A 14820-nucleotide genomic window follows, 5' to 3' on the forward strand; every position below is an offset into this window, starting at 1 on the left:
CTTAGTTTGACCTGCATTAAGTACCAATTTCAGTTCAAAAAATGCTTTCTGCAAGGTAATATAGGCAGATTGTAGCTCCGAAATAACCTTTAAATACACATTTTAACACACATGAAAGGAAAATTAAGGTACACTAATGCACACCCACAAAATAGATTTCTCTGAGCACCCATAAAGGGAATTTTCTGAGCCCTATCATTGAAAAAGTATTTTATAATATTTCAAAGTCTGGTGGTCTGTTGTGAGGCTTAGTTCATCATTCTTCCACAAGCTTGCAGATTGGTATTGTGTGTTTTAGTAGTGTGAAGGTGCAATGCCCTGAATCTGTGTGTGTGTGTGTGAGTGACATTAGTAGCGACTAGTGAGAGTGAGTGTGGTATGTGGAGTGTGAGTGCTGTGTCGTGGGGCTCATGATGTTCTCAGTGATGTACGGCACCAACAGGCAGATGATGACTAGCATCACACAGATGGCTCCTCCCACCGTTGTCATGTTGATCACAATGTCCTGTATTGGGTGAGACGGTGAACTCCACACAGTCCCCTAGGTCCTCCCTCTGGCCTGCTCCTTATGAGTGGGACGGTGGGGTCACGGTGGAGGCAAGCGGATGCAGGCAGATTCGGTTGGGGACGTTCTCACGCAGCTCAGTCAGCAGGAAGTCCCTGAAACCAGAGCCAAGATGGACACCAGTGCCACAGGCGGCCAATGTCAACTTAATTGGGGAAGACGGGCTCATAGTAATGGCTGGAACTGAATAAATGGAATGGTATTGAACAAATCAAACATATTTTCCATGTGGTTGATACCATTCCATTCACTTCACTCCAGCCATTATTATGAGCTGTCCTCCCCTCAGCAGCCTCCTGTGACCAGTGCATTCAAACTGTTTGTAGCTCCCGTTCCGCTCCACCAGCAGCTTAGCCCAAACTCACTGTCCCAGGGGCCCCTTTCTGTCCCTCTACACTTGTTCTTCTAGTCTCTGTCTCTTGTTTATCTAAGTCATGTCCAGCTGTGTTTCCTTTGGTTGTCCCTTGAGCCTCTCCCCTCAGACCTTCCTGCGTCCACTGTAGTAGCATGCTACCATTGGTCAGGACGTTGGCCACCAGGGACCCTCCTGGAGATGGAACAGTCCGTCAGTCTCCACGACAACACATGAACCCCAGCTGTGTGTGTATGTTGAAAACAAAGTCGCGCTGTCGTATCGAGTAAATTCTGGCAATTATTGCTGATGAACAAAGGAGTCCGCTCATACTGAACCTGGATCATAAGATTTATTCATATCACAAGCTTACAGCATAAGTTACAGACCCGCGGTGTCTGGAGAAGCACCGTCCCAAATTAATCTGAATGCTTCTGCCCGCTCTTTGTCTAGCTCATACTTATAAACAATGGCAATAAATGGGTTGCTCCCTTTTTCGTCCAATCACCTATCCCCCCTGGGGCGTCACCCTACAACTGCTACATTTGAACTAAGATAAACAACATTCCATAATCCTAATACACTACATTTCCCCCCTTCGAGACTAACTAAAAGTCTCGAAAACAAACAGAATAGGATTATGACCAGTAACAATTTATCTTATTGAGTATCTTTAACATTAAACCAAAAACATTCTCCTCTAGAGTGTAAATACCTTTCTATGAAATATGAATAACTGTTTATGAAGTGTGAATACATTACTATGAAATATGAACAAATCTTTATGGAGTGTGAGAGCGAAAAACCTGTCCGGCAGCCATCTTTCCAGATATCCATCCATCAATCAAGACAGTAAAATTCTCTCACGGTCCCTCTGCCCCAGGCAACCACCTAGATACTCCAGATAAACTCATAAACCATTTAAATGCATTTGAAACTATGATGCAATTAAATACACATGTAAGCCCCTGCAAACAAAATACTATCCAAAAAATGTCCACTCTAAGGCTGGTCAACCCATTGGACCCTACAGTGGACCTCTCCCTGCCTAGACTCCCTGTCCCCAAGCATCAACGAAATAAACAAAAACATCTAAGATCCTCACATGCATTCAATAACATCAAATATCCTTCTACAAAAATTAATACCTAAGACTATGACACACATTATGTATTACACATGCAAATATGTCTATATTTCATTGCAGACACTGGAATGTAGTCCACTACACTTCATCTTCCCGTAGTCTCCTCTTCCAATGTATTGTTGATGATGGAATCGGAATCTTTCCACACCTTCTTTGTTCCATCTCCTCCAGTCATTGTCCTTCCATATTGTCCCTTCATATTGTCCTTGTTTGAGTATTTCAATCTCTACATATTCCCCCAAATGCTTCTGGAAGAAAATAAAAGACCAAACAGTATCTTTTGCAAAACAACACTTTCAAATTAAACATCAATATCAACTAAGAATATAAAAAGTATATATAAATGATGTATGAATCACATTATCCTATTCCCCCCTTTGATTCATAAAATCATACTAAAAACACCCTAATATTGAAAAAAAAAATTGAAAAATGATCAAATATTCAAAAAGGATATTTATCCATTAATACTCCATCCAGACCCCCTTGTCCATCTTCATCCAGATCAGGAACAGTCAACAACGGCATCTGGAATGCATTGGAAATGCTTTTGGCGGTTAACCTGCTTCTGTTTTGTGGGTGGCACTGTGTGCTGTTTTCGATGGATGGGTCCTGGCCTCTCGGGGCCTTAGGGATACGGAGGGACGTGGGTGGGATGCTGATCACTGGGATGACGGCTCAACTTGGGATGGGGAGGGGCTTTAGCGGGGGAATTAGTGGAGAACAATTGAAGGGTTACTCCGTAGCAATGCAAATATCACGGTACAGCTATATGGACACTCAATCATTACGCTATTTTTTATTGGTAAATTTACAAACATATATAATGATAAATAGACTTGAAACTTGTATCTCATTATGGTGTATGGTGAAATAAGTATAGCCAGTTATAATTGTAATGGCTTAGCTGATAATAACAAAAGAAGAACAATATTTACATGGCTCAAAGAGAAGGAATATAATATCTATTGTATACAGGAAACTCATTCAACAATTCGAGATGAAGTAGCGTGGAAAAAAGAATGGGGGGGGGGGGGGGGGGAATATACTTCTCCCATGGGCAAAGAAATTCAAAAGGGGTGATGATATTAATTAATAGTAATTTCGATCCGAATGTGCAAATTGTCCAAATAGATACGCAAGGTAGATGGATTATTTTAAATATGGTATTGGACCATAAACAGATATGGCTCATTAACCTTTACGGACCAAATAATGATGATCCACAATTCTTTGACAATATATATAATAAATTATCAAGCCTGCAAGCAACTCAAGACAATATTATTATGGTGGGGGATTATAATACTGTTTTAAATAGCTCAATGGACCGAAAAGGAAATCACACCACAAACAATCACCCACATGCTCTTAAGGAAATTGTGAATGTCATGGATACATTAGAACTAGTAGATATATGGAGGCTTAAATATGCTGATCTAGTGAGATATACATGGCGGAGACTGAATCAAGCTAGTCGTCTTGACTTCTTTCTTATCTCATTCTCGTTGGCACCAAAAGTAAAAAAAGTGTTGATAGGGTACAGAATGCGGTCGGACCATCATATAATAGGCATATACATTACTCTGACTGAATTTCCACATGGGCGAGGATATTGGAAATTTAATCAAAGCCTATTAGATTATAATTTATTTATAATTAGAACAAAGGAATTTATAACTGACTTTTTCCAACATAACATAGGTACAGCGAATCCCATTATTGTATGGGACACCTTTAAATGTGCCTTTAGAGGCCATGCAATTCAGTACTCATCTCGAAAACAAAAGCAATTTAGGTCAAAAGAGTTTATACTAAGAAAGGAAATAGAAAGTCTAACAGAACAGATAGATGGCAATAAAAACTGTAACATAGAGGCTCAGAATAAATTAGAGGAAAAACAAAAAGAAATGGAAAAACTTATTCAAGAAAGATCAAGTGTAATATATTATAAAAATAAAGCAAACTGGATGGAATATGGGGAAAAATGCACAAAATTCTTTTTTAATCTTCAACATAGGAATGCTACCAAAAAGAACTTAATGAAACTGGTTACAATTGACGGAGTCACCCATAATTCACCTAATGATATTTTGAAGGAAGAAACAAAGTATTTTAAGCATATGTTTTCTTTTCAGTCGCCTCCATCTCCTTTAACTGAAGCTAATTGTAGAGATTTTTTTTCTATTGATAATGTCAAATTAACAGCCACACAGAAAGACTCATGTGAAGGTGAAATTACAGAGGAGGAACTTCTGGATGCAATTAAATACTTTAAGTCTGGGAAAACTCCAGGGTTGGATGGCATACCAATCGAGGTATACCAAACCTTTTTTGATATACTAAGAGGACCGTTATTAGCATGTTTTAACCACTCCTATGTAAATGGTAGATTATCTGACACTCAAGAAGAAGGTCTGATCTCATTATTACTGAAACAGGATACAAGTGGAAAATATAAAGATCCAGTCCATTTACAAAATTGGAGGCCACTTACACTTCAGTGTTGTGATGCAAAAATCCTAGCAAAATGTATAGCGCATAGAATTAAAAAGGTATTGTCGGATATTATTCATTCTAATCAGACAGGTTTTTTACATGGAAGATACATTGGAGATAATATAAGGCAAGTATTGGAAACAATAGAACACTATGAAAAATATGGGAAACCAGGCCTGCTATTCATAGCAGACTTCGAAAAGGCATTTGATAAAGTTCGACTGGAATTTATATATAAATGCCTGGAGCATTTCAATTTTGGAGAATCTCTTATAAAATGGGTCAAAATCATGTATAGTAACCCTAGGTGTAAAATAGTAAATAATGGCTATTTCTCAGAAAGTTTTAAACTGTCAAGTAGAGTGAAACAAGGTTGTCCACTATCGGCATATCTATTTATTGTGGCCATCGAGATGTTAGCTATTAAAATCAGATCCAATAATAATATCAGAGGATTAGAAATACAGGGCTTAAAAACAAAGGTGTCATTGTACGCAGATGATTCATGTTTTCTTTTAGATCCACAACTAGAATCCCTCCACAGCCTCATAGAGGATCTAGATACATTTTCTAACCTCTCTGGATTAAAACCAAATTATGACAAATGTACTATATTACGTATTGGATCACTACAAAATACAATTTTTACATTACCATGTAGTTTACCAATAAAATGGTCTGATGGTGATGTAGATATACTCGGAATACATATCCCAAAGGAAATAAATTATCTCACTTCAATACATTTTAATAGAAAGTTAGCAAAAATAGATAAGATCTTACTACCATGGAAAGGAAAATACCTGTCAATTTGTGGAAAAATCACCCTGATTAACTCTTTAGTATTATCCCAGTTTACCTATTTGCTTATGGTCTTGCCTACGCCTAGCAAACAGTTTTTTAAATTATATGAGAAAAGAATATTCAATTTTATTTGGAACGGCAAGCCAGACAAAATTAAAAGAGCATATTTATATAATGAATATGAATTCGGAGGACAGAAATTATTAAATATTAAAGCATTAGACCTATCACTAAAATCTTCAGTCATCCAAAAGTTATACTTAAATCCGAACTGGTTCTCAAGCAAATTAGTAAGATTGTCTCACCCACTGTTCAAGAAAGGCCTTTTTCCCTTTATTCAGATTACAACCTCTCACTTTCAGTTATTTGAAAAGGAAATAATCTCCCAAATGTCACTATTTCTAAAACAAGCCATAGAAAGTTGGTTGCAATTTCAATTTAATCCTCCAGAAACGACAGAACAAATAATGCAACAAATATTGTGGTTAAATTCAAATATACTAATTGACAAAAAACCTTTATTTTTTGACAGAATGTTTAAAAAAGGTATAATCTTCGTAAATGATATCATCGGTAGGACTGGTGGAGTTATGTCGCACATGCAGCTAACAAAAACATATGGAAATGTCTGCTCTACCCAGAATTACAACCAAATAATTGCAGCCTTACCGCAAAAGTAGAAGAGGAAAGTTGAAGGGGGAGAAAGTAAGGAACTTGTCTGTCGGCCTTGCATTAAAGAACATAATTGGTTAAGGAAAACTGTGATAAATAAAAAAGTATATCAGTTTCACTTTAGTTGGGAAGAGATCTTTGACGTACCGATCCCATGGCATAGTGTTTATGAACTGACACGCAAAACGACACCGGATTCAAAAATTAGAATCTTTCAATTTAAATTATTATATAAAATTCTTGCTACCAATAGAATGTTATTTATATGGGGGATAGAATCTTCCCAGCTCTGCAGATTTTGCTGTGAAGAGATAGAATCATTAGATCATTTGTTTTGGTTCTGTCCATTTGTAGCTTGTTTTTGGACACAGGTCCAGGAATGGCTAAAGGATTGCAATATTTACCTGGAACTAACCTTGCAGATAGCATTACTGGGTGATCTGAAAAGTCATAGTCAATCAATCAATAATATAATAATACTTTTAGCAAAAATGTTTATTTTTAATTCACAATCTGTAGAAGCAATGAGAATAGAAAGGTTCAGAACTTTTGTAAAACATCACAGTACGGTTGAAATATATATGGCAAATAGAAATCCTATATGGATGGTGTTAAGAGATAGATGGGATGTATTGAATAGAGTTGAAGGATGGGACTAATAACAAATAACAACAAATAATAACAAAGATAGCTAATAATGTAAGCATACTGTGTCCATAATAAGTATATAGGTTGTATGTTGGGAGCTTTTGGGAAAGAGCACAGTTAGAAAGATATGGCATTTAGAAGCAAACCGGATGGACATCATGAAAATGATCGGAGATGTTGAGAGTAGAAGAAGTTCAGGAGCAAAAAAATAAAAAATAAAAAATATATATATATATAGATATAGAATTATTGTAAAATTAACTCTGTCCATAAGGTGTAGATAGTAAGTATAGACCGGAAGTAGAGGCCTGGGCGTTGTTGTTCACTAATTTACTCCAAGTAGGGAAAGGATGGTGGGGTTGAAAAGTAATAAAGGGGAATATATATATAAAAAATAAAAAAAACATGGGGGATTGGAAGTGATGCAGACAATTACATTGATAGAAGATACAATCTATCTGCAATATTAAGCTGATCCATCCCCCCTAAAAAAATAAATAAAAAATAAAAAAATAAAAAAATACAACGGCATCTGAGTGTTGACTCCAGGCATCACTCTCCAACCTATCTCAATATCATAGCTTTCTCAAAGGTCAGTAACAAATTACAAACATCACACACAGTGCTATCAAAACTGCTATTAAAATGTAATCCATCACTGCTCCTACTGGCCTACCTGATCTTGCAACCAAGTCTTCGCTGACCATCCAGCTCCTTCAGATCTACCAAATGCATCCCTTATATTCTCCAATGCATCTATAACTATCTGAACTATCTGGAATCAAAGTATAGCTAATACTATCAATATGATCTTCCCAAATGTTACAGCATACCATGGAAAAAGTCCCTCCTTCTCCCTTAGATTTATCCTTCAATGATAGGCTTGAAGACTATGACATGTCGCCATGTCTCTTTTCACCCTATTTTCAACCCTAGATTTATCTGTGTCCGGTGCTACCCCTCTTATAATGGTAGAAACCTCATATGGAAGCTTCAACGTTGACATTTAACAACATCCTGTCCATCCATAGGGTAAGAATATATATGCTTCATCACCACAAACCCTCAAAATATCTCTAAAATTCCCCATAGTCACATTGTCAGGCAAAAGCTAATCTTTTAACCATCAAAGTCCTGCTGTTCCTACTACCTGGAACATAAAAAGTAACATATTTCTCATTACTACCCTTAAGGTCATGCATACCCAAAGTTATCATATAACATCACAATCTGATATTCCCATAAACATACCCCTTACATCATATGTTTTATTAGAACAAAAACAACTTCTAGCCCTCAATGGTTTCACCTCCAATGCTTCAGGGTTTGCTGTTACCTGATTTTCCTTCCCATCTAACAAATTCACATAAGTTAATTTACTTAGCCCAGAACACCTAAACCTAGGCTTAAACAAATGTTTTGACAATGACATTATGTTATCTGTTACTGATTGTTGTTGCTGATACAACAGTCATGACAAAGCATAAGATTGATACATACTTGATAGAGGTCGAGCGACCGTCTCTAACATGTTTGGCTGGAATTCTCAACAGACATGGACCCTCAAGATTCCTCACTGATCTTACAGAATGAGCTGCTGGAACCAAAGATTCCTACCTGCCCAACTATCTCTAATTTTCACAACAGAAGAATCAAACCCATCCATTTAGTTTCTCTCTTCCCTAACGAGCGGTACTGATCAGATACCTCTCCTTGTCTGTCATTAAAATCAAAGACCTCATCCTGTGCCTCCATGATAGTATCCTTCACTATTTCAGATGAATCTATATTGACAGCACTCTCTATCCGTATCATAAACCCCTGAGTCTCTCTTGCTACCTCCTTTAATTTCAGAAAAGTTGTTGTCGGTGTCAGTGTCATACTTCCTACATTTGCTATTGCCATCGTATCATTCATCCCTTTCCAAAGTTACCATTAAAGTAGTTGATTTAGTTGATGTATTAACCTTAATTATTTCTAGTGGGAAAGCTACCGATATCCTATGTGCATTATTTACTGTTGGAGTGACTACTGTAACATATTCTTCCTGAACTCCTTTGGTGACTGTGGAAACATCAACAGACTTCAAATCTTCCATTATAAGCGTCACTTTACGAATTACATAGCCCTTTAACCAATAATTCTTAACCGGAACAAATTTTAATGCTTGCACTAGATAAGTACACATATTCTCCCTAATCTTCTCTTATCATTTACGCAAAATAAGTGAACAATCACTCATAACCCTCTTCCACTTCATATTGTTGTACAAACTATACCTCCTTTGACTAGGTGCAACAGCTTCTACTTCTGGTCCTGATAACAATACTTCTTCTCCATAATTATCTCTCCATGTGGGAGGAATGTCACGATCGTCTAGAACAGGAGACCAAGGCGCAGCGTTGCGAGTGAACATAGTATATTTATTAAACGCTCACACGAGCAAAACAACTAAACAACGAATCCGTGACGTCTGTGGTACAACACGCACACACACGAACAAAAACCCACAACACCCACAGGAAAACATACAGATTAAATATGGCTCCCAATCAGAGATAACGAGCCGACAGCTGACACTCGTTACCTCCGATTGGGAGTCACTGAACCAAACAAAGAAATACAACACATAGAACCACCCAACCAAACAAAACACCACGAAACGAACACACCCTGGCTCAACACACAAAGTCCCGGAACCAGAGCGTGACAGTACCCCCCCCTAAAGGCGCGGACTGCGACCGCGCCTCAATAAGGCTAAACAAGGGAGGGCTGGGTGGGCATACCTCCTCGGCGGTGGTTCTGGCTCCGGCCCTGATCCCCACCTCCTCTTCAACCCCCCAAAGTACCCCTGGTCCTGTCTAGCCCCGCTGGTCGGAGCCGGACTGACGACACGCGCCCCTGGCTTGGTGCGTGTAGGAGGAACGAGCTGGACCAGGCTGACGACTCGCATCCCTGGTTTGGTGCGAGTAGCAGGAACGGGCTGGACCAGGCTGACGACGCGCACCACTGACCTGGTGCGGGGAGCAGGAATGAGCCGGACCGGGCTGACGACGCGCACCACTGACCTGGTGCGGGGAGCTTGGATGGGCCGGACTGGGCTGGCGACGCGCACCCCCGACCTGGTGCGGGGAGCAGGAACGGGCAGAGCCGGGCTGACGAGACGCACCACAGACTTGGCGCGGAGAGCAGGAATGAGCCGGACCGGGCTGACGACGCGCACCACTGACCTGGTGCAGGGAGCTTGGATGGGCCGGACTGGGCTGGCGACGCGCACCCCCGACCTGGTGCGGGGAGCAGGAACGGGCAGAGCCGGGCTGACGAGACGCACCACAGACTTGGCGCGGAGAGCAGGAACGGGCCGGACTGGGCTGGCGACGCGCACCGCAGGTTCGATGCGGGGAGCAGGAATAGACCGGACCGTACTGGGGACACACACCACTGGTTCTACACCGGCTCTGGAACGGGCCGGACCGGACTGGCAACACACGCCAGTACCTCTCGCCGTGCCTCCACACCTTCCATCCCCTCTTTGACCAGTGGCCCCCGTAACCCGGCGGCCTTCTCCAGCAACCCACTGGGCCGCTCTATCGCGGCCTCCTGCTGGTCCGACGTCTCGAGCCCCCCCCTAAAAAATTTCGGGGCGTCTCTCCTACCCGTGGACCAGGTCTCCATAGACCTCGCCAGCCTCTCGCCCTTCTGCCATAGCGTCAAGCCCTTGTCTTCCTCCCTCGGCTTGACCCAGTCCAGGAGGCGAAGGAGATCTGTGAGGGATCTCCCTGGCGACGGCTCCTGGACACGCTGCTTGGTCCCATCTTGGTGGGTTTTTCTGTCACGATCGTCTAGAACAGGAGACCAAGGCGCAGCGTTGCGAGTGAACATAGTATATTTATTAAACGCTCACACGAGCAAAACAACTAAACAACGAATCCGTGACGTCTGTGGTACAACACGCACACACACGAACAAAAACCCACAACACCCACAGGAAAACATACAGATTAAATATGGCTCCCAATCAGAGATAACGAGCCGACAGCTGACACTCGTTACCTCCGATTGGGAGTCACTGAACCAAACAAAGAAATACAACACATAGAACCACCCAACCAAACAAAACACCACGAAACGAACACACCCTGGCTCAACACACAAAGTCCCGGAACCAGAGCGTGACAAGGAACGTCCCCATCCTAACCCTAATAAGTATTTTCCTCTAAAATTGGTGCTGGAGCTATTGGTTCCCTTATAATCAAATGCGATATATTTATGGCTTTAATAACTATCAATGTTGAAATAGTTAAATTGCTTCTCACTGTTGTTTTAATAGACTGAAGTGTTAATGTCCTTAGTTACTTCATCCATTTTCCCCAAAGCTTTGAACTCTTTGCTTGTACTTCCATCTATCACCACTAGTGTCACTTTTTCCAACTCTCAGTCCTACCTCTAATCCCTGACTTTCAAACTTTTGATTATAAAAAATACACCTATAATTACCTTGATCTCCCTGCTGGGAACTGTAAATATAGATACTCAATCACCCTCAATCTTCTCTTATCATTCAGCAACACATACTTTCTCAATGCATCTGCTCCTAACAGATCTAAACTCCTACCATATCTTCCCACTAAACTCTAAAATGTCCTTCACCACTGTTCTCTCTCTTACTACTAACTTTGAAACTTAGCTTACTGTCTTAGAGTTCCTTCAACCTAGTTCTCCTAACTTATTTTAATCTAATCTTTTCTCCTAACCTTTAAAAACATTTTCCACTGATTTATTCACAAAATCCCTTTACCACCAAATTTTTAGGATATGTGATTGGGAAGTCCCCACATGCTTCTGACTTCTTTACACACAGACTTGGCAAACGACTAAACACCTTTTAGCCTAGCCTGAAATCCCTTGGTGTAAGAATGTAACCCAGAATAACAGTCACCCCTTTTAACTTAATTTTTCAGACAGATTGTCTAATAGGCAGTCTAATAGATTATCATCCTTCCTATGATATTATCTTTTTAAGCAAATATGATTCCCAAAAACCCTACTTTTTAAAATCTTCTACCAGACAGCCGTTTAGTGTACATCTTATTGTACAATTCAATTTAAACAATGCATCTCTTCCCAACAATGCAATAGGTATATGTTCTAATATTAGTATGTCTATTTTAATTTCTCTTTGATCTTTATAGCAGAGCTCAATTGGTTCCTTAAGAGTAATTAGCTGTTTTACTACCTCAAATCCCTATCCTAATTAGTTAATTTTACATAGTGAGATGTTTAACCTCTTTAGGCTGAACGCAGATAAGTTTTTCCACTATTCACCATTATTTCTCATAGTCCTTTGTTTTCACTTCAATTGTTAGATATTTTCTCTTCTTCTCTAATCGGTGCTATCAGCTGACACCCCCCTTCGTATCTTCTAGGCACTCTAGAATCCTTAGGGTTCACCTGGAGAACAGGTGATCTTGACTGGCCCCTGTATCTTCCTTAAAAATGTTCTCTGTTGTTTCCTCCTGGCCCATTGCACTCACAGGTAAAGTGACCACCCTGTCCATAATTATAACAGTCTTCTGGAGATTGCTGGAAGTGTAGCTGAAATCTTCCTCCTCCTTCTAAGCCTTCTCGTCCTCTTCCTCTCCAATTCTGTGTCTGTCCAGAAACTGGCTGTGGATATGAAACACCTGGTACCCCCCTTGGTGGCTGGTACAATTGCATTTGATCTTGTTCAGTTGAAGCTGTAACAGTGATTGTTGATTTGGTTCACTCTGATTCTTCATAACCAAAGCTTCTCTTCTCCTTCTCCACCAGTTGTATGATTGAGTTTTCTGAGAGTTTCTTGATCCTGTTCTTTCTTGCTGTTGACATATCAGGATTCTTCAAAAGCTTATATTCTAAGTTCTGTCCTCGAAATATCATCTTCCATCATCTTCTTACTATTGGCCTTTCCTTGACCTCAATGTATTCTTCTCCTCCAATTCTTGGGATTATTTTCTCAGCAGTTTCTCCTTCTGTATCTTCTCTTCTTGAGTTGTTCATCCAGTTGTGTTACTTCTTCTAAACTATTCGCTTTATCCAGGCATGATAAGCATCGGTCTATATCTTCTTCTATTTCTTCTGTGCCAGTCCTTGTAGGACAAACTCCTTTTGAATACACAGCACCTTTAGTCTCCTCTTTATCGCTGTCTTCATCTGAACTCGAATCTCTTGTATCCTTCTTCCTTCAACTTCCATCAGAGATCAAATCTCTAGTATCCTTCTTTCCTCTCTTGCCAACTTCCTTCTGATCACAGAGTCATATCCACCCATGATCTCTTCTCAATCACTCTGATCTTCATCATCTTCTTCAAGTTCCATCTTCCTTAACCTCACTCTTCTCTTCCAGACATCTCATTTTCTTCCTTTTGGAGTTTTGGATTCATCTTTATCGTCGTTTCTGCTTGTCCTCTATCTATTATTCGTTCATCTTCATCTCTGATGCAATAATCACCCTGCTGGAGGATCACTGGAAGCTGAGGATAAGCATCCCTAAGCTCTACTTCCTTCTCGTAAGGTGGGTGTCTTTGCTGAATCCGTATGTGAGAAAGGTGTACTAACTTCTGCCATTAGTTTTTCTGTCACCTTCTCTATACCTTTGTTTATCTTATCGCTGGAATCTTTTATCAGTTTTTGTTTGAGAATGAAGGGCAACTTTTGTTTCATTTGCCGGATAACCTAACACTACTTTAGTTAAATGATTACTATTTTGTACTATATCAACCGGTGTAATGACTTTCATAGCCTTGATGTCGTTTTTCCCCATTGTAACAACCCTTTTATATTCCTTTATCGTGAATTATTTTATTTTAGACTATATAGCCTATGGCTTCCCCCCTTTAATTATTAATATAAACCAAACAACCCAAAAAAATAAATAAAAATAAAATCTGTTTAACCAAAATATGAATATGAAAAAAATCTATTAATTTTTTTATTCAAAAACCATTTATAATTAAAATAAAAAATCAATTAAAAAATCAATTAAAAATTATGAATAATTAAAACCAATTTTTTATTTCTATATCATATCTTACCAATTTATATGTTCTAATATTAGTGGTGGTTATCTTACCACAACCCATCAGGAAAGTAAATGTAAGTTAGTCAACTTCAAAGCAATCCCAAAAACAAAGCCTTCTAACCTTACAACACTACAATTCCCATAACCCCCCTTGCTCTATAAGCACCTAATTATCTTAATTTTACAGAATAATGTCAGTCCTTGATTCCCAACACAATTCCAATCAAATCCAAGTGATGCCAGAGACTCTAAAATGCAATTTTTTATGAATCAGTATTTGCCAAGCCTATGTGAAATTGTCATAACATCAAATATCCTGTAGGGGAAGATTTTGTAACCAGACCAGTACCAAAACCTTTTGACTGATCCTCTGTCGCGTCACGTGTCGTGTACGTCAGCACCCCCTCTCTTTCTCTCTCTCTCTCCTGTCGTATCGTCCTATTGCTCCTCTCATATGACGAAAGAACAGAGACACAGGAAAAGATTTTAGTAGTTAATGCAATACTGAGTTACTTCAACCATATTCAATATTCCTTCATTCACATTCGCTCTAAGACTAAACTCAGGACTAAATAGATCGCTAAAAAATATTTTTATTTTATTTTAATCCGTCATTTAATTTAATTCATTATAATCCGTCAACATATATCTAATTTATCAATTCAATAGGTCACAAAACAAGTTTCATCTTTAACCAACAGCCGATGTAACAACTAGAAGATTTAATTCATTTTCAAATCTTTCCTCTTTGTTCCCTCGTCTGTGTTTCTCTGTCTCCCCCTGCAGCCCAGTCTAGTAAAATCCCACGCATGCGCGATACATTCAAAAATACTTTTTCACCGTGGAAGGGAGTTTAACAGTCCTGCTGTACCTCCGTTTTCCCCTCATAGTCAACAACATTTAACAGCGCTCACAAAACATAGAACCTGAATTACACACACACACAAATATAATTTAAGAGGCTTTATCCCGTCGCAATGGGACCTCTAAGGACACCCGTTAGCATGTAGCACGCAACACAATTAGCATTTAGCCTTAGCATTTAGCATTAACCTTTATGTACAATGTGGCAT

At 39.5% G+C, this 14820-nt stretch overlaps 1 protein-coding gene across 1 annotated transcript in view; it reads right to left on the minus strand.

Moving 5' to 3' along the window:
• Positions 1-566: 566 nt before the first annotated feature.
• LOC311133992 (olfactory receptor class A-like protein 4) overlaps positions 567-14820 on the minus strand; it is a gene marked incomplete at both ends in the record, with an annotated part of 35963 nt that continues 21709 nt past the window's right edge. The window contains one exon of the mRNA XM_084167612.1: positions 567-660. Within this exon, the coding sequence (XP_084023738.1) occupies positions 567-660 (94 nt within the window). The remainder of the gene's footprint in view (positions 661-14820) is intronic.

Source organism: Coregonus lavaretus, assembly GCF_964263955.1.
Source record: "Coregonus lavaretus genome assembly, chromosome: 8".
NCBI lineage: Eukaryota > Metazoa > Chordata > Actinopteri > Salmoniformes > Salmonidae > Coregonus > Coregonus lavaretus.